Genomic DNA, 20,122 nt, shown 5'->3' with positions numbered 1-20,122 from the left:
AAAAGATTAAGGGATGATCTAATTGAAGTGCTTGAGATGATGAAAGGATTTGATAGGATAGAAAGAGAAAAACTATTTCCTCTGGTGGGAGAGTCCAGAACAAGGGGCATAACCTTAAAATTAGAGCTGGACCATTCAAGGTTGATGTCAGAAAGCACTTCTTCATGCAAAGGGTAGTGGAAATCTGGAACTCTCTTCCCCCAAAAAAGCTGTTGAGGCTAGGTCAATTGAAAATTTCAAAACTGAGATTGATAGATTTTTGTTGGGCAATGGTATTAAGGATTACGGAACCATGGCGGGTAGATGCAGTTAAGATACAGAGCAGCCATGATCTAATTGAATGGTGGAACAGGCTTGAGGGGCTGAATGGCCTGCTGCTGTTCCTATGTTCCTATATGAACTGCACAATCTCTAAACGTGCAAGTCATTTGCAATGACAGGCAAAGCTTCTTTCATGTAAATTCACAACATGTTGGGAGCTGTCGTGATGCTTTTATACTTCATCGGTCCAGTGTCCCAGCTTTCTTTCAACAGCAGAGTTAGGGGCAGGATGGCTACTGGGTGCTAAGGGATACCCGCTATTCCCATTGGCTTGTGGTGTCTTACTCAAGACCACCAGTGCTACAATGAAGCACACCTGAAGATAAGGTTAAGAATTGAACAAGCTATTGGGATGCTCAAAGGAAGGTTCCAGTATCTGGATAGGTGCCTTGTAATTATGCGCCCAGCACCATTTTGCGAGTTGTGGTAGCATGTTATGTGCTTCACAGCCTTGTAAGCAGGAAAATTCTGATGGAAGATGCCCAGACAATGCCAGAGAGCCTGATGATGACTCTGCTGATTCTGAAAATCTGGCTCAGATGCAGTGACAATGACTACTAGACAACTGACAGCCAGACTCATTATTATTCAGAAGTCTCAGCCCATCAAAGAGTTGCCTCTCCTCAACAAACTCTCAATGGTCTAAGTAAAATCCTTGCTCCTTATAGCTAACCATTACATCCTTATCCTTAGCCTCAACAACAACACATTACCTGTTTCCCATTGTCTTACAAGAAAACCAAATGCCCAGCAGTCTTTACATTGAATATTTCAATGATTTATTGCAAATGTTTAAAGAAAAATGATTTGTCTTTGTCAATGTGCGCACCCTTTGTGACCATGCAAGCTTTTTTCTGCTGTATCCTAACGCTTCTTCTACCTGTTATCTGAGGGCCTGGAGTCGAAGATGTTTCAAAATACTGTGAGCCACTTGAGATGGAGGTGGCCCTTCTCTCAGGGTCCTCAAGACCTGGGATGGACACTGCACAGGCTGATTTTTTGTCATGGGCTTCTTGGTATCCTGGTCCTGAAAAGATGAAGACTTCTGCAGGGAGCTGATGAAGTGCTCCACTGTGCTGCAGCCGTGAGGGGAAGCAGCCTCTGAGGCATGCACGCACCAGCTATTCTTCTGGTAGTGGGAACAGGATTCTGGTTATCAGCAGTCAGCTGGAGACTGGACCTCTCAGAATCAGAAATATCCTTCAATCTCAGAGAGAGTCAACTAAATATCCTCCAGTCCTTCCAAGATGCTGCCCTGTAATCCAGTTGACCCGGACCTCTCCAAATGGTCTCCCTGAGATCTGCACTCCTTCATTCAAAGCCTCCACATTGTGTTGACTGACCTGCCTGGATCTCTCATGAAGCAGCGTAAGATATGCAGATGCTCCTGCAGCTGTCACCTTCTCCAAGCTGCCCTGCAATAAAGTAAAACATTCGGATGCGCAGCAGGGCAGGGCAGGGCAGTGGACTCTGCCATTATCCCTGCTATCTGCCACGCATCTTGGGAGAGACGATGCAGAAACTCCATATGTGCCTGATGCTCTGCTCGCATCCTTCTCTTCATGGCAAGACCACTATCCACTTGCTTTGCAGCCCTGCTGACATGTCTTATGCCTCCACTGGACTACATCAGGTGCCACTTCCATATCTGCCTCCTCTGGCTTCCTTGTGCTCTGTACCTCACCGTGCGTCAGTTCGTTGACTGCACTATCTGTACCCCCTTGAGTGGGTGTATCTGAGCTGCTGAGTGCAAGGGAGATGGTGAATGACATGGAGGGTGAGTGGTCGCTACCAGTGTTGCTAGAGGTGGAGGGGACTGCAGTGTCTTGTTTTTCAATAATGTTCTCAGTTGTTTCCTGGCTTGCAGCTTCTTGAAGAAAAGACAGGACTGTTTACGCTTGAACAACATTCTATCTTAATCAGCTACTATGTGGCAGCTGGTGGAGAGATTGAAGAATGCATAGAAACATTAAAAAACAAAATGTATACATTCTCATGAGCCCACTGAAGGCATAGAGACTCCCACATCTCCATTCCCAACTGCCTGGCCAGAGGTGAAGCCGATGGTTATGATTGATTTCTCTTCATGCAATGTTAAGTGTTGGATTTGTGCACTTTCTGCCCTTTCTAGTGGTCTGGCATTCTGGCAAGAGGAAATGCATTGTGTCAATTGGTTGCTGCAGGTTCCAGATCCCGCAGTCACAATCTGTCAGGATTCTTGGAATAGATGGTAGTATTGGTAGGTGGAAGGGAGCAAGGACCCTTGAGAGACGTCAGTGTGCTAGCATGTATTCCAGGATGTGAGACAATTTACATGAGTGCTGCCAAGTGACTTTGCTTCTGGGAAAAGCAAGATGGTTCCATGTGATATCCCAAAGGGCACTGCTTGACTTTTGTGCCAGAGAGTACCCACTTACCTCTCTGTTATTCAGTTAGCTGCCCTGTTATTCATCTGACAACTTTGTGAGTTAAACGTCATCTAATACTGTAAGAGGGTCCTTGGAGTTATGGAGGTTCCACTTACAGCAGTAGCCACCTCCTTCCACATAGCTCATGCTGCTGCATGTGATGGCTTCTTCCCTGGGTATCCAACAATGGCATCCTTCCATTCTCTAATTTGAGACAGAAGCATTTGCACACCAACCTCACATAAGTTTAATGCTCACCCATTCCCTTCTGTTGCAATAGCCATTTCACTCCCTCATATAAGAACCCGCTCAACCTCCTTCCTGAATTGGTGTCAAGTGACATCATAACATTTTGGAAAACAACAGAGCAGGCTTTCAATGTTGTCATCAGACTGATTTGGTATATTGTTGCCGAAACACTACAGGGGAAAAAAAAATCATGTTTGATCCAATTTCCTTTAATGTTGAGCAGTACAGGTCTTGTAATTTATTGCCTCAAACTGGTCCCACAATGAGCACCATTAGTGGCTGATTTGTAACTATCAATATTAGATCCTTACAGTAAATAGCTCAAAATGTTCTCTCCAGAAACAACCCAGAATCTGTAATTGTAACACTTGATTCTGGCCAGCATTATGTTTTACTGAAATCCTAGTGACAACATTGGAATGTACTTTTGTGATACTCCCCATGTTATCCCATTGTTTTGCATGTCACATCCTCTGCTTATTAGGAATAGCAAATGTTATCTAGAATGTGTAATAAAAGCACTGTAAAGAGGTAATAAAAAGCTGTTGCTGAAGCAATCATTAGTGTTAAAACAATTTTGTCTTATAATTGTAAAAATATTCTTGTAGCAGCATTCTATTTTTAGATTTTATGTAAAATATTTTACAACTCTTGTTTTGTTCTTCCCATTATAAGGGGGAAGTCTTCAAAATAAATCCAAATAATTGCTGCCCTGAGTGTGCCTTGAGGACCCATAACTTCTGTGAATATGAAGGACAGATTCATGGGGTAGGTGGCCTTTGGTTTTCAGATGTGTTCATGGTAAATCAAAAATCAAGTTGAACAGCTGAACACTTTTTAAAATGTGTAATACACTTAATATTCTAAATTTGTGTCCACTCATAACCATGTCGCCAAGAAGTGAAAACAAACTATCGCTGTTCACATTATCATAACTCTTCATAATCTTGAAGACCATTTTTGGATCACCCCTTAACCTTGTCAGCTCTCATGGAAAAAGCCCTAACTTCTCAAGTCTTCCTTCATAACAGCAACCCCTTGTCCATGGTAACATTCTTCAACAACAACAGCTTGTATTTATATAGCGTATTTAACGTTGAAAGACATCCCAACATGCTTCACAGAAGCATAAACAAAAAATCCAAGCATAACCAAAGAAGGTGATATTAGGAGGGATGACCAAAAGTTGAGTTTTGTGGAGGGTCTTAAAGGAGGGATGGGAGGTGGAAAGGCAGAGAGGTTTAGGGAGAGAAGTCCATAGCATGGGGCCTAGGTGGTTGATGGCCGTCAGTGGTGGGGTGAAGGGCGGACGGATGCATAAGAAGCCAGAGTCAGAGGAATGGAGAGTTCTGGGTAGAGGCGTTGTAGGGCTGGTGGAGGTTACATACATAGGGAGGGGCGAGGCCGTGAAGTGATTTAAACACAGGGATGAGAATTTAGCATTTGAGGCATTGGAAGACCGGGAACCAATGTCGGCCAGCAAGGACAAGGGTGATAGGTGAGCAGAACTTGGTGCGGGTTAGGATATGGGCATCAGAGTTTCGGATGAGCTGAAGCTTATGGAGGGTGAATGACGGGAGGCTAATTAGGAGAACATTGGAATAATCAAATCTGGAGGTGATAAAAGCATGGATGAGAGTTACAGCAGCAGATGGGCTGAGACAAGGACTGATGCGGGCATTGCAGAGGTGAAAGTAGGTGGTCTTTTTGATGGAGAGGACATGTGGTCGAAAGCTCAGCTCAGGATCAAATAGCATGTCGAGTTTGCAAACAATCTGCTTCAGTCTGAGAGAGTGGTTGGGGAGGGAGATAGAATTGATGCTGAGGAAGTGGAGTTCGTGGTGGGGCCAAAGACAAAGGAAATGGTTTTTCCAAATTTTAGCTGGAGGAAATTGCAGCTCATTCAAGACTGGATATCAGATATCCAGTCTAAAAACACAGATGCAGTGCCGAGGTTGACAGAGTTGATGGAGAGGTTGAGCTGGGTGTCATCAATGAAAATGTGGAAGCTAATCCTATGTCTGCAGATGATGTGGCTAAAGGGCAGCATGAAGATTCTAGTGGATCTACACTGCACCTTTACAGTTGCTTTTATATTCTTCTTTTAATGGGGTAAAAAAGAAAGAAAGACTTGCATTTGTATAGCGCCTTTCATGACCTCAGGATGTCCCAAAGCGCTATACGGCCAATGAAGTACAGTCACTGTTGTAATGTAGGAAATGCAGCAGCCAATTTGCACACAGCAAGGCCCCACAAACAGCAATGTGATAATGACCAGATAATCTGTTTTACAGGATGTTGGTTGAGGGATAAATATTGTCCAGTACACGAGGGAGAACTCCCCTGCCCTTTGAATAGTGCCATGGGATCTTTTACGTCCACCTGAGAGGGCAGATGGGGCCTCAGTTTAACGTCTCATCTGCTTGACGGCACCTCTGACAGTGCAGCACTCCCTCAGTACTGTACTGGAGTGTCAGCCTAGATTTCGTGTTCAAGTCTCCACCACACTTTTGGTATACAAAATTACACACTAATAGCAGCCTAATTAGCGTTCAAAATCACCGTGTGTTCCCAGACGCCAGCAATCCTATTCCATATCCCTCATGATAGGCTCTCCATCGCGGGGTGTAGTACACCACCTCTCACGCTACAACTCCAAGCGCCAGCTTCCCGGTCATAAAGCACTTCCTGCACCTCTGCTAGCAAATATGAAGAAACAATCAATCAACTGAGTTGTTACCATCATCTCTAATTGAAATACAAGTAGTGCAATGAGTAATAAACCATTTCATGAGACTGTCGAAGTGAAGTTGATGTGAAAGTTAAAACGCATCAAGATAAAACAGCCAAAAGACTATGGTTGTTCCGTCATACTCCTATGGGAGTGCGGTGGAAAGCCTGGGCATTAGTTTGGGATATACCAGGTCAAAGACTTCTCCATCAGTGGGAATTTGTTTGAAGTGGAACCTCCGTCCGCCCCAAACAAGGTCATCTGCAACAGAGGGGCTGTGGTCTTGGGGAGGGGACCCTTAGGTTGGAATTTCCTCAGTAGCAGCCTGGCCAGACGGCTATGCCTAGTGAAAGGTATACTGGTCTCTGCAGGGGCACATCTGAGGGGCTAGGTCTGAGTTGTGGCCTGGACCCCTAAAGGGGGCCGATTGGCCATTTTACAGCATGTTTCTTGGGGGTAAGCTGATGCCTAAAGCATGCAAAGGAAAGGATATCATACAGAGAATCCTAAGGTTTCTATTGTTTCAATAACTATTCATGTATCAATCTTTGAATTATGTATGTTGATTCTCTTTTATACACGAGCAGACAGTCTCCGCTGCATTTTGCAGCGCCGCCCCCCCCCTCCCCACCCAGTCTGCTGGGCACCCGAAATGTGTCCCCTAATGGTGCTAGGGCCCACCAGGAATAGTTAAAAGAGGAAATCTTCCCCTTAACCTCTGAAAGTGTGGCTGGGTCAGTAATGCAGGATTCCAGCAGGCCAATCCTGGCACTTCCTTGGGATCAAAGGCCTGCGGATTTTCAGCCCTAAAGTCGCCAGCTGTATGATAAATAAGAGATTCCATCTTATATTCACTTGCAATAGCTCAATGAAAGGCTAGCAGAAATCACTATGGTAAACAGAACGCAGACCATAGATAAAGAAGTACATGTTGTCTGGTATATTCCAGGAAGTAAGTCACAATAAGGAGTTACACAACAATGTAACTCCTTGCTATGTAACTCCTTATAAAATACTGATCCGTAACATGTATTCCATTCATACCGTGTTATATTACTTTTTGGTTATTTTATTGTCATGTTTCAACATACATATCTCTTAAATATGGAATGAAATGGCGAGTCACATTCTGCACCGTTACTTTCATGACATCACAGACTTGAGCATTGTCGGCATTTCACAGCTACACGTGCTGCCATGTGACTAATAAGCTATGGTGGTTGCCTGTGGGAAGTGAAAACCATGGAGTGTAAACCACTGCTCCGCTCATTGTAAAATTATTTAAAAAAATAAGGCTTGAGTGACAAAATCCATGAAAGGCAGTTCACGACAAGAGAGGAGCCTACTGCTGGAGCACAGCCACCCGAGAGCTCCACTGTACTAGAAAAGCACAGCACTCAAAATTAAAAGCACAAAAATCAGCAAGTGTGATTTCAAACAAATGAATACCAGCTATTTATTGTAATTTAAAGGTAACGGTGGCTGCTGTTTTCTGCTCTGGTTTTGCAGCATGAGACGGAGTGGATGACCACAGGGTGTAATGTTTGCTCCTGTACCAACAAGGAAGTTGAATGTGGCTCAAAATATTGTCCCCCTATTTCCTGTGTGAGAGGACAAACTATGTACACCCCAGATGGAGACTGCTGTCCAAAATGTGTCAAGACTGGAGGTAAGATGTCAAATTTTACTGCTTTCTTTGTGTTTTTGTTGTGGGTTAAATGTCATGTTGTTATGTTTGTTTCATCTTTCATTTTCTGTTCTTCGTTCAAGAGTAAAAGAGTAGTATTAATAAGTGAAGGATTGATGCATGAAAAATTATCAAAAGAATAGAAACCTTGTCATCCTCTTTAAGAGACAACTTGGCTCAGATGGTAGCACTCTTGCCTCTGACTTGGATGGTTGTCAGTTCAAACCCCACTCCAGGACTTGAGCACCTAATCTACACTGACAGCAAAAAGTAACTAAAGGATTGATTAAGAAAGGGAAGTTAGATTATGAAAAGAAATTAGCAAAAAATATAAAAACAGATAGCAAGAGTTTCTATAGTTATATAAAAAGAAAAAGGGTGGCTAAGGCAAACATAGGTCCCTTAGAGGATGAGACCGGGAAATTAATGGTGGGAAACATGGAGATGGCAAAAATGCTGAACAAATATTTTGTTTCAGTCTTTACAGTAGAGGACACTAAGAATATCCCAACACTGGACAAACAGGGGACTCTCGGGGGGGAGGAGCTAAATACGATTAAAATCACTCAAGAGATGGTACTCAGTAAAATAATGGGACTCAAGGCGGATAAATCCCCTGGACCTGATGGCTTCCATCCTAGGGTCTTGAGGGAAGTGGCAGTAGGGATTGTGGATGCTTTGGTGATAGTTTTCCAAAATTCCCTGGACTCAGGAGAGGTCCCGGCAGATTGGAAAACTGCTAATGTAACACCGTTATTTAAAAAGGGTAGTAGGCAGAAGGCTGGAAATTATAGGCCAGTTAGCTTAACATCTGTGGTGGGTAAAATTTTGGAGTCTATTATTAAGGAGACAGTAACGGAACATTTAGATAAGCATAATTTAATAGGACAAAGTCAGCATGGCTTTATGAAGGGGAAGTCATGTCTGACAAATTTGCTTGAGTTCTTCGAGGATATAACGTATAGGGTGGATAAAGGGGAACCAGTGGACGTAGTGTATTTAGACTTCCAGAAGGCATTCGACAAGGTGCCACATAAAAGATTATTACTTAAGATAAAAAATCACGGGATTGGGGGTAATATTCTGGCATGGGTGGAGGATTGGTTATCGAACAGGAAGCAGAGAGTTGGGATAAATGGTTCATTTTCGGACTGGCAACCAGTAACCAGTGGTGTTCCACAGGGGTCGGTGCTGGGTCCCCAACTCTTTACAATCTATATTAACGATTTGGAGGAGGGGACCGAGTGCAACATATCAAAATTTGCAGATGATACAAAGATGGGAGGGAAAGTAGAGAGTGAGGAGGACATAAAAAACCTGCAAGGGGATATAGACAGGCTGGGTGAGTGGGCGGAGATTTGGCAGATGCAATATAATATTGGAAAATGTGAGGTTATGCACTTTGGCAGGAAAAATCAGAGAGCAAGTTATTTTCTTAATGGCGAGAGACTGGAAAGTACTGCAGTACAAAGGGATCTGGGGGTCCTAGTGCAAGAAAATCAAAAAGTTGGTATGCAGGTGCAGCAGGTGATCAAGAAAGCCAACGGAATGTTGGCTTTTATTGCTAGGGGGATAGAATATAAAAACAAGGAGGTATTGCTGCAGTTATATAAGGTATTGGTGAGACCGCACCTGGAATACTGCATACAGTTTTGGTCTCCATACTTAAGAAAAGACATACTTGCTCTCGAGGCAGTACAAAGAAGGTTCACTCGGTTAATCCCGGGGATGAGGGGGCGGACATATGAGGAGAGGTTGAGTAGATTGGGACTCTACTCATTGGAGTTCAGAAGAATGAGAGGCGATCTTATTGAAACATATAAGATTGTGAAGGGTCTTGATCGGGTGGATGCAGTAAGGATGTTCCCAAAGATGGGTGAAACTAGAACTAGGGGGCATAATCTTAGAATAAGGGGCTGCTCTTTCAAAACTGAGATGAGGAGAAACTTCTTCACTCAGAGGGTGGTAGGTCTGTGGAATTTGCTGCCCCAGGAAGCTGTGGAAGCTACATCATTAGATAAATTTAAAACAGAAATAGACAGTTTCCTAGAAGTAAAGGGAATTAGGGGTTATGGGGAGCGGGCAGGAAATTGGACATGAAGCTGAGTTCGGATCGGTCAATGCCCTGTGGGTGGCGGAGAGGGCCCAGGGGCTATGTGGCCGGGTCCTGCTCCGACTTCTTGTGTTCTTTAGATTTGTGGTTGGGATCAGATCAGCCATGATCTTATTGAATGGCGGAGCAGGCTCGAGGGGCCGATTGGCCTACTCCTGCTCCAATTTCTTATGTTCTTATGTTCTTATGATACTTCAGTGCAGTACAGAAGTAGTGCTGCATTGTTGGAGGTATGAGTCATTAAACTGTATTCCTGTTCAGATGGACTTAAAAGATCCAATGGTATGACAGGGAGGTTCTCCAGGTGTCATTGCCAACATTCATTCCTCAACCAACACCATGAAAAACAGATTAACTGGCTGTTTGTGGGACCTTGCTGTGTGCAAATTAGCTGCTGCATTCACCTACATCACACCAGTGACTATGGTCCAAAAATAATTAATTGATTGTGAAGCCCCATCGGGATGTCCTGAGCACATGATAAGATGCTATTTAAATGCAAGTTCTTACTTATTCTAGTTTTAACTATTAGATAGAAATGTTTTCTTGTACATGATGTGGAGATGCCGGTGATTGACTGGGGTTGACAAATGTAAAGAATCTTACGCTCACCTGACGAAGGAGATAATCTCCGAAAGCTTGTGATTTTCAAATAAAATTGTTGGACTATAACCTGGTGTTGTAAGATTCTTTACATTTTTCTTGTACAGTCATTGTGACGGGGCTAAAGCTCATTTATTTGTATCAATTGCCTTTATGAACAGAATCGTGCTTATTTGAGGGAAGAACGTACAGGGATGGTGAAGACTGGAAATTGACCGGATGTTCAAAGTGTGTCTGTAGTAATGGTGTGGCACAGTGCTACACTGTTGAGTGCCAGCCAGTATACTGCAAGAAGGTGAGTGGCATGTTATTGTACTGTACTTAACTAACCAATAAATATACTTGAGTAACTAGTGACAAGTAGTCAGCAATCAGACATTCTGGGACTGATTTTCAACTACCAACAGCCCATTTCTCGCCTGGAAATTAGGCAGCAGGCAGACTGCTTACATGCAGATTGGGGTCCTATGTATTGTCGGACCTTGATTGCAATATTCAGGTACAAATCCTCAATGATGGCAGAGTCCAGCACGTGAATGCAAAAGACAAGGCTGAAGCGTTTGCAACCGTCTTCAGCCAGAAGTGCCGAGTGGATGATCCATGTCGGCCTCCTCCCGATATCCCCACCATCACAGAAGCCAGTCTTCAGCCAATTCGTTTCACTCCACATGATATCAAGAAACGGCTGAGTGCACTGGATACAGCAAAGGCTATGGGCTCCGACAACATCCCAGCTGTCGTGCTGAAGACTTGTGCTCCAGAATTAGCCGCGCCTCTAGCCAAACTGTTCCAGTACAGATACAACACTGGCATCCACCCAACAAAGTGAAAAATTGCCCAGGTATGTCCTGTCCACAAAAAATAGGACAAATCCAATCCAGCCAATCCAGTCCATTCTCAATCATCAACAAAGTGATGGAAGTTGTCGTTGACAGTGCTATCAAGCAGCACTTACTCACCAATAACCTGCTCACCGATGCTCAGTTTGGGTTCCGCCAGGACCACTCGACTTCAGACCTCATTATAGCCTTGGTCCAAACATGGACAAAAGAGCTGAATTCCAGAGGTGAGGTGAGAGTGACTGCCCTTGACATCAAGGCAGCATTTGACTGAGTGTGGCACCAAGGAGTCCTAGTAAAATTGAAGTCAATGGGAATTCAGAGGCAGTGACCATCTCCAACGAGAGAGAGTCTAACCACCTCCCCTTGAAATTCAACAGCATTACCATCGCTGAATCCCCCACCATTGACCAGAAACTTAACTGGACCAGCCACATAAATACTGTGGCTACAAGAGCAGGTCAGAGGCTGGGTATTCTGCAGCGAGTGACTCACCTCCTGACTCCCCAAAGCCTTTCCACCATCTTCAAGGCACAGGTCAGGAGTGTGATGGAATACTCTCCACTTGCTTGGATGAGTGCAGCTTCAACAACACTCAAGAAGCTCGACACCATCCAAGATAAAGCAGCCCGCTTGATTGGCACCCCATCCACCACCCTAAACATTCACTCCCTTCACCACCGGCGCACTGTGGCTGCAGTGTGTACCATCCACAGGATGCACTGCAGCAACTCGCCAAGGCTTCTTCGACAGCACCTCCCAAACCCGCGACCTCTACCACCTAGAAGGACAAGGGCAGCAGACACATGGGAACACCACCACCTGCACGTTCCCCTCCAAGTCACACACCATCCCGACTTGGAAATATATCGCCGTTCCTTCATCGTTGCTGGGTCAAAATCCTGGAACTCCCTTCCTAACAGCACTGTGGGAGAACCGTCACCACACGGACTGCAGCGGTTCAAGAAGGCGGCTCACCACCACCTTCTCAAAGGCAATTAGAGATGAACAATAAATGCATGGCCCACATCCCATGAACGAATTTTTAAAAAAATGGGTGGAGTCTGCATCAGGAGTGCTGCTCCTGGTCCCATGAAAAATCTTTGGCCTGTGTGAGGATCTAATCCTGTGAAACCTCTCCTACCCCCCCCACCCCCAACGTGCCGGCCAGCTCAATGTGGAATCCAGCCGATATCCTACCCTTCCACAATGGGCAAGCTGCAGCGTGGCGCCCGATTGGCACCTGCAACTCGCCGGCAGCATTTAAATGAGGCCTGAACCTGGAAATGGTTAGGGTCTCCTGACACTGGCTTTGGGCGGACAATGTGACTGCTCCACCGACTTCACGCCCACTTTGGGTCGGAGTCGAAGATCATCCCCTCTTGTTCTGAACTAGATCTGTTTATATCCTACCTTGTCCTGGGCCTTCCGTTAATAATTTAAAATGCGCAGTCGCTGACTCATCTTCAGCCTCTGCAAAATTGCAGCCTATAGAGTCTGACACCTACAAAGTAATTAGAGAAGGGAAACTGCAGTAAAATGAATTGTGCATTGTGTCTGCTTGTTTTTATCAGGAATGGATTTGACAGAATGCAGTGCGCTAGAGCATCTGAAAATGACTTCACAAAGGCTGTAATTGGGACAGACCATTGAAAGATTTCATTGTATTTAGCAGATTTTAAATTGGGAATCGAAGAAGATTAGCCCTGGAGTGAGAAGTGGGAAAACATGCAGCAAGAAAAGTCTTAGTCGTGTTTGCTTGCAATGACTCAGCATAGTTTGATTGATTTTTAAAATACAGATCTGATATTTTCCTTTGCGTCACTTTTTTTGTCAATATGTTTGCAAAGAGTAACTGCCTTTGACATCAAGGCAGCATTTGACCGAATGTGGCACCAAGGAGCCTAGTAAAATTGAAGTCAGTGGGAATCAGGGGGGAAACTCTCCAGTGGCTGGAATCATACCTAGCACAAAGGAAGATGGTAGTGGTTGTTGGAGGCCAATCATCTCAGCCCCAGGATATTGCTGCAGGAGTTCCTCAGGGCAGTGTCCTAGGCCCAACCATCTTCAGCTGCTTCATCAATGACCTTCCCTCCATCATAAGGTCAGAAATGGGGATGTTCACAACCCCTCAGATAATGAAGCAGTCCGTGCCCACATGCAGCAAGACCTGGACAACATCCAGGCTTGGGCTGATAAGTGGCAAGTAACATTCGCGCCACACAAGTGCCAGGCAATGACCATCTCCAACAAAAGAGAGAGGTTAACAATCTCCCCTTAACATTCAACGGCATTACCATCACCGAATCCCCCACCATCAACATCCTGGGGGGGCCACCATTGACCAGAAACTTAACTGGACCCGCCACATAAATACTGTGGCTACAAGAGCAGGTCAGAGGCTGGGTATTCTGTGGCGAGTGACTCATCTCCTGATTCCCCAAAGCCAATCCACCATCTACAAGGCACAAGTCAGGAGTGTGATGGAATACTCTCCACTTGCCTGGATGAGTGCAGCTCCAACAACACTCAAGAAGCTCGACACCACCCAGGACAATGCAGCCCGCTTGATTGGCACCCCATCCACCACCCTAAACATTCACTCCCTCCACCACTGGCGCACCGTGGCTGCAGTGTGTACCATCCACAGGATGCATTGCAGCAACTCGCCAAGGCTTTTTCGACAGCATCTCCCAAACCTGCGACCTCTACCACCTAGAAGGACAAGGGCAGCAGGCACGTGGGAACAACACCACCTGCATGTTCCCCTCCAAGTCACACACCATCCCGACTTGGAAATATATCGCTGTTCCTTCATCGTTTCTGGGTCAAAATCCTGGAACTCCCTTCCTAACAGCACTGTGGGAGAACCTTCACCACACAGACTGCAGCGGTTCAAGGCAGCGGCTCACAACCACCTTCTCAAGGGCAATTAGGGATGGGCAATAAATGCTGGCCTCGCCAGTGATGCCCACATCCCATGAACGAATAAAAAAAAGCACTTATAAATTCCTTAAAATCAAATGCCAGACACAAATATAGGAGAATTTTCAAAAACTGAACAAATTACGTTGGTATATCACTTCTCACTTGTAGAGAAATGTCAAGAACATTTTACACGATGGTGGATAGTGAGTGGACACCAAATAGCAGGGAGAGAAGTATTAGGAGGGGGTGAAAGCTCATTGAAAGAGGAGGAGGGCCTTAAGGAGATTTTTAAAGACAGAGAGAGAGGCGGCAAGGTTAATGGCTGAGGTATGGAGTTCCAGAAGTATGTAGCCTAGTGGCTGAAGAAGCGTTCATCAAAGGTGGAGTGGAGGGAGTGTGAACGAGAATTAAACATACAGGGATGTAGAGTTGGAGGAGGCCATAGTTGGAGGAGATTATAGAAATCGGGAGAAGCAAGACCATGGAGGGATTTGAAGGTGAGAACCAGGATCTTGAAGTCGATTCTGTGGTGCACCAGGAGCCAGCGATGCTCAGCAAGAACTCGGGTGATTGGCGAATGGACTTTGGTATATGAACCACAATGTTTTGGATAGCTTGTGGCTTATAGAAAGTGGAGATGAGAAGGCCCACAAGGAGATGACTGGAGAAATCTAGCCTTGAGTTGATTAAAGCTTGGATTAAGGTTTCAGTGGCAGAGTGGATGAGGTAGGGACAGAGGTGGGTGATGCTTCGGAGGTGAAAGAAAGTGGTCTTAGTGACTGATCACATGCCAAGGAGGAAGCTGGGCTCAGGGTCAAGTAATACATGGTGAGTTTGTACCTGTTGGCTCAGCCTGTGGCAGCTTAGAATCAAGGTCGGAGGTGCATAGATATGTTTTAGGGAGCTGAAGTTGATGGCTTCAGTTTTGCCAACATTTAGCCAGAGGGAATGATGGCTCACCAAAACTGTTTAAAAAGATGGCCTTGGGTCCTGGCTTCCATCACAAGGTCATGGGATACATGAATTTATAATTGATACCGCTTGAATAAAATATATCTCCTTGCTATGTACGACACAGTATATAAATTGATTAAAGAATGCTGCAAACTAAAACTGACCTTTATTAAGCTGCTTAAATAAATAATAAGCATTCCCTTTTGAAATTACACCCAAGTGCTGTATTTTAAAAATTCTTATGTCTGCAGTACATTTACCATGTTTTAATTATTTATCCTTTAGTCTTCAATGGGCCATTTAAAAAAAAGTCTTCGATTCTATTTGGAAATGGAATCTTTTTTTCATGAGAGCAGACAGTTTTATTTAATTTGAGTAATTCTGCTTATAGAGCTCCTGCTTCTAAGCTCCCTCTTGTTTGTCACGATCGCTTGTAAGTTAATTGTGAAATCTGAAAACAATCTAGTTCTTACCAGCAGCTTACGGCTATAATGGTTAAATTTTAGATTATTCTTAGCCCACAGTTACAGTTCAGTCTTTACTGTCGTTTCAAATCTCTTCAACGGACAAGGTTGCTATTTCTGAGTCAGCGTACCGAGTGAAGGCTTTTGAGGTGGGGGGAGGGAAATAAAGGGAGGAGGAGGAGCAGCTCCAGCACGCAGCATCTCCTGTCTGATTCACAGTGCCATTAATGGTGCCTATGAGAGTCAGACAATCCTGCTATCTCAGCCAAAGGCAGTGCTGCTGCAGGAAAAGGAGTTTTGATGGAGGTAAATAGAGAAACAAATCTGTCCTATTAAAGGAACGAAGGACATTTAGAAACAGGAATATTTCCGTGGAAAATTCACATTGTGGGGTATTAAGTCATATTTTAAAAATTCTAACATGATATAAATGTTGCATAAGTGTCCCCTAATTCTGTAAAATGATTGTGGTGCAGAGAAACAGAGATCAAGTGGATATGATTCTTCTGTAGATACAAACACAGTGCCTGTAGACACATATGAGCATAATTTAACTTTAAAAGGTAAATGAGCTGTACTCACTTGAGGACTGGAGCTATCATTTCATACAGAACAGGGCATTTGTGAGATTGGGATGAAAAACTAATGTCAAAGTAGCTTATTTTTCTCCAGCAACATCATGTGTAAAGTTGCAGTTTCTCTTCATGGGGAGTTTTGTGGGATTTGTTGATTTTAAAAAACAAAACAGGAAAGTTTTGATAAACCGTTTGTTATTTTTAGCTATATTTGTTGACTAAGTGGTAGTCTCTTTGCTCATACAGTAATAGATATTTTGAAATAGTTGAGACTGTGCTACTTAATGCCTTTTAACGGAGATGGGCAAACATCTAAGTAAGAAATGGACTGAAACTTACATATTTGGGAAACAGATTAACAAATACTGAACAGAACACTCTGGCATCTTGGTACCATGCGATTGCCAGCAGCAGTTGAATAATGTAGATTGTAATTTTATTTTGACGACCTTTCATTTGTGTTCAGTTGATGTTAGGGTGATGTGTCAGTGAGAAATTTAGCAAGGACTTCTCTTCTTGGCAGTGTTACCTGTAGTTGTTGGCCTCTCATGTGATTAATAAGTTAGAAGGAGCCGATGGCAGTGCAAATTCTACATGGTCTGCCAGAAAGAGCATATTTGATGGGTCTTCTTTCTAATATTGTTATGTACACAGGGATCACCTTGGGATTCAGTCTGAATTTCTGAAATGACCTGCGTTTGACTTGTAGAGTTATGTAAGAAGATTCTGGTTAATCTTGAAATCCTTCACTGTTGCGAATTCTCAACCATTATATATATATCACATATTTCTCCCTCATCTCACATTCTGAAGTCTAGTGTTTTTAAATCTAACATTGAACTGAGATCAGGTGATCTCAGATCTGTGCTCGCACACAGCAACATGGAGTTATGGGGGGCCAGTTCAAACTGGAGATTTACTAGATGGTGAGTTCCTGATCTCAGCTGGAGCTAAGTGGAGACACAGGGGTGGAATTTCCGTGGGGATTCTCCCAATCATCCACTGTAACTGGCGGAAGATCCAAGGAAAATATGTAGAAACAACAGTGCGGATTTTAACTCCCGAGTGGAAAGCAGGGCAAAGGTGCTGGACTTCCCACCTGGGAGCTGCCATGGGAGGCCTAGTCGATTTTAACGGCCGAGCCTCATTAACATTTCATCGGACAGCTGCCTGCCCGAAATGGGCTTAAAGTGGCCACTCTCCATCACTGAGATAAGTCACGTAGGTGGAGGGTTTGGGAAGGTTTTGGGTGTGGAAGGGGAGTGGGGAGCCTGGGATGGTAGAGGCCCAAACCTTTCTCATGGGGCCCGGAGAAACACTCCTGCTCCTCCTGGCCCCACAAAAATAAGTCATGTACTTACCCTTTGGGGCTGCCGCTTCTGCGCCAGCAGGTTTTACTGATTGGAGTGTCCATGACAGATGCTCCAGCCAGTAGATTATTAAAGTTGACTCAGGGTCCTATCTGAACGATAGGACCCCGATTTGCAAATATTAATGAGGCGTCCGCTTCACTCAGGCAGATGCCTCAACTGCCCGTTGTTAAAACAGCCGCTGGGTGGTATCTAAGTGGCAAAAAGTACCACACAGTTTAAACTCCTGTTCATCCAGGTTTACACAGGGCGGAGGGAGTTCAAACCCCCCCTACCGTAAACGGCATTTTCGCCATTTCTCTGAGGCCTCCGCAGATCTTCTGCTAAGGTTACAGCGGATGATCAGGAGAACCCCCACAGAAACTCAACCCCACAGTATTTAACCCAAAGGAAATCAGAAGAGGAGATCTACTTACGCTTCCCACCCCTTTCCACTGCCAATTACAGGGAAGAATTAGCAGGAACAAGAAACTTCTGGTCAGAGGTGTTAGGATTCATGCACAGAAAAGAACATGCTTGAAAAATGAGATCTGGATGTAATAAAAATAAATTGTGCTAACTTCGGAAATTTTCAATGTGAGGTAGTAGGATTACAGCAGAAATTCAACGATTAGATTCGAACAAGTGACAGCAAAATGGGATGTGGTGAAACCGAAACTTTTCCTCACCGGCCAACAGCCATGACCCCAATCCGAGTCCCATTATGTCTGCAAATTCCTATTCTTATCATTTAGAATTTAAATATTAATAAAGTAAAATCTTATCAACCTTATGTCCAGGACTTATAATTTATCTTTTTTCTTCCCCTTTAACTTTAGGATGAAGATGTGGTAATGCAGGTTGGAAAGTGCTGTCCTGAATGTCTGCCAAAATCCTGTTCATTGGCAGGGAAGCAGTACGAGGTAACCTTGAAGCTACTCTGCAAGTTTTGATTTTTATGAGTTAAGATCCATTTTTCAGTTATGGGCCCAGTTCCAGTTCTGACAACACGATAAGCTGATCTTTGATGTTTTGCGACTTCGCTTTTTGTTTTAAAAGGAGTTAAGATCAGAAATTTTGATGTCTGTTTTGGCAGCAGTGCTTTTGCCTTACTTGTGCAATATACCTGATAAGGCTGTTTGCTTAAAGAAGTAAATAAAGGTTTCGCTGCTTCGGAGCCTTGACAGAAAAATTTGCTAATTGAGGGTCACCCGTTGTACAGTTCCTGGCATCCCATCAGAGTTTTTTTTGTTCTCCCAAGATTCTGATTGAATGTGTTCTGTGTTTTGTGGCTGGTTGTTTGGGTGGAACAGGAATTTCTCATTTCTTTTTCTCTCGAAGGTAGTCAGGATGTATGTCCCTGTTCAATCAGCCAGCCTGATAACCTTCTACACAACCCTGCAAATGTTAGCAAGTCTTTTTGTAAAACCTAGAGCTTTGCCCAAAATCCTGCTGATCTGAACATGAAGTTCAGTGTACTGCTATCACTTTGATGGTGAAGATTTGCCTTGCATGCTAAACTGATTTGAGACTCTATCCACAACCCCATTATGTTGGGTTTAACCCTCATCATTCTGTTTCCTCTGCAGATCTCTGCATTATTTTATGTTAGAAATTCTGCATTCTTACTGATATTGCTTCATATATTCCCATATTTAATGGCAAAAGATTTATAGATTTATTACATTCCAGAGAAATGCCAGGTTGCTTAAAGGAGCATTTTGTTAAAAATTTCAATCTTGCAAGCCAGGAAGTTTGGGAAGTAAACAGAAGCTAACTATAAGATTATTGCAGCGACGGTGGTACATCCACTCGAACTTTCACAATTCTGATGTTATTGAACATTTTCAGAGATATGACCTATATCATATCTCTGTTTAGAAAATACATCCAAAAATATTTTTTGCACTCTGAATTAGCCACACATCAATTTGGGCCTAGCAGTGAATATGTTAGCATTATCAGATTCTCAGAATTACAGGAATAATATTCAAATAATGGAATTCAGTGCATTTCCTATAACTAAACAGCAATGTGTCAAGTTGTAATTTAGGTCAACAGAGTTAGTCAAATTTAGTGTGTTAAAAAAAAATCTGTTCTTTGTTTTTTCAGCATGGCGATCAGTGGAAGAAGAATGGATGCACCAGTTGTATTTGCGACAGAGGTGAAGTCAGATGTCATACGCAGACGTGCCCATCACTGACTTGTGAGAAGGTAATTGCAAATCACCTACATATAGAGGAACTCTCGCAATCGCCTGTGGGATACAGAAAATAACACAAAGACTATTTTCCTGTTCCTGCACCTGGGCGCAGCACAGAGAGGAAATTTGGGTGAGGAAGATCACATGCCCTTCAGAGAGGCCGCCCAGTTTTCAGGCACGCAATCCCCTCTCTCTGCCTGCGCCCAGACGATTTAATATGCCCACACCCAGAAACAGGAAAATCTGTCCCTGTATGTGTAACCATCACTTCGGTATCATATGGATGAACATGTCCATTGAGGAAAAAAGATTCCATTGAGGAATAAAAACTCCACGATAAAAGTGATCCATCCGTGACTGACCAAAGAAGTTTAGGATAGTATTAAATTAAAAGAAGAGATTTATAACGTTACCAAGAACAGTAGATAGCTTGAGGATTGGGAGAGTTTTAGAAACCAGCAAAGGATGACCAAAAAATTGATAGAGGGACAAAATAGAATATGAGAGTAAACTAGCAAGAAACATAAAAACAGATTGTAAGAGCTTCTACAAGTGTGTAAAAAGCAAGAGAGTAGCAAAAGGAAATGTGGATCCCTTAGAGGCTAAGACAGGAGAAATTATAATGGGGAATAAGGAAATGGTAGAGACGTTAAACAAATATTTTGTATCTGTCTTTACAATAGATGACATAAAAAAAT

The 20,122-nt window shown here is 43.7% G+C and overlaps 1 protein-coding gene across 3 annotated transcripts in view; it reads left to right on the top strand.

Annotated features, from left to right (window-relative positions):
• fras1 (Fraser extracellular matrix complex subunit 1) overlaps nucleotides 1-20,122 on the top strand; it is a 451,223-nt gene that overhangs the window by 192,861 nt on the left and 238,240 nt on the right. For all 3 annotated transcript variants that reach the window (XM_067990719.1, XM_067990709.1, XM_067990729.1), the window contains exons 4-8: nucleotides 3,654-3,746; nucleotides 7,219-7,378; nucleotides 10,274-10,407; nucleotides 18,061-18,144; nucleotides 19,334-19,435. In XM_067990719.1, the coding sequence (XP_067846820.1) occupies nucleotides 3,654-3,746; nucleotides 7,219-7,378; nucleotides 10,274-10,407; nucleotides 18,061-18,144; nucleotides 19,334-19,435 (573 nt within the window). The remainder of the gene's footprint in view (nucleotides 1-3,653; nucleotides 3,747-7,218; nucleotides 7,379-10,273; nucleotides 10,408-18,060; nucleotides 18,145-19,333; nucleotides 19,436-20,122) is intronic.

The sequence above is a fragment of the Heptranchias perlo genome, chromosome 1 (genome assembly GCF_035084215.1).
Source record: "Heptranchias perlo isolate sHepPer1 chromosome 1, sHepPer1.hap1, whole genome shotgun sequence".
Taxonomy (NCBI): Eukaryota; Metazoa; Chordata; class Chondrichthyes; order Hexanchiformes; family Hexanchidae; genus Heptranchias; species Heptranchias perlo.
The sequence above is the reverse complement of the archived record's forward strand: the minus strand, read 5'-3'. Positions and strand labels throughout refer to the sequence as shown.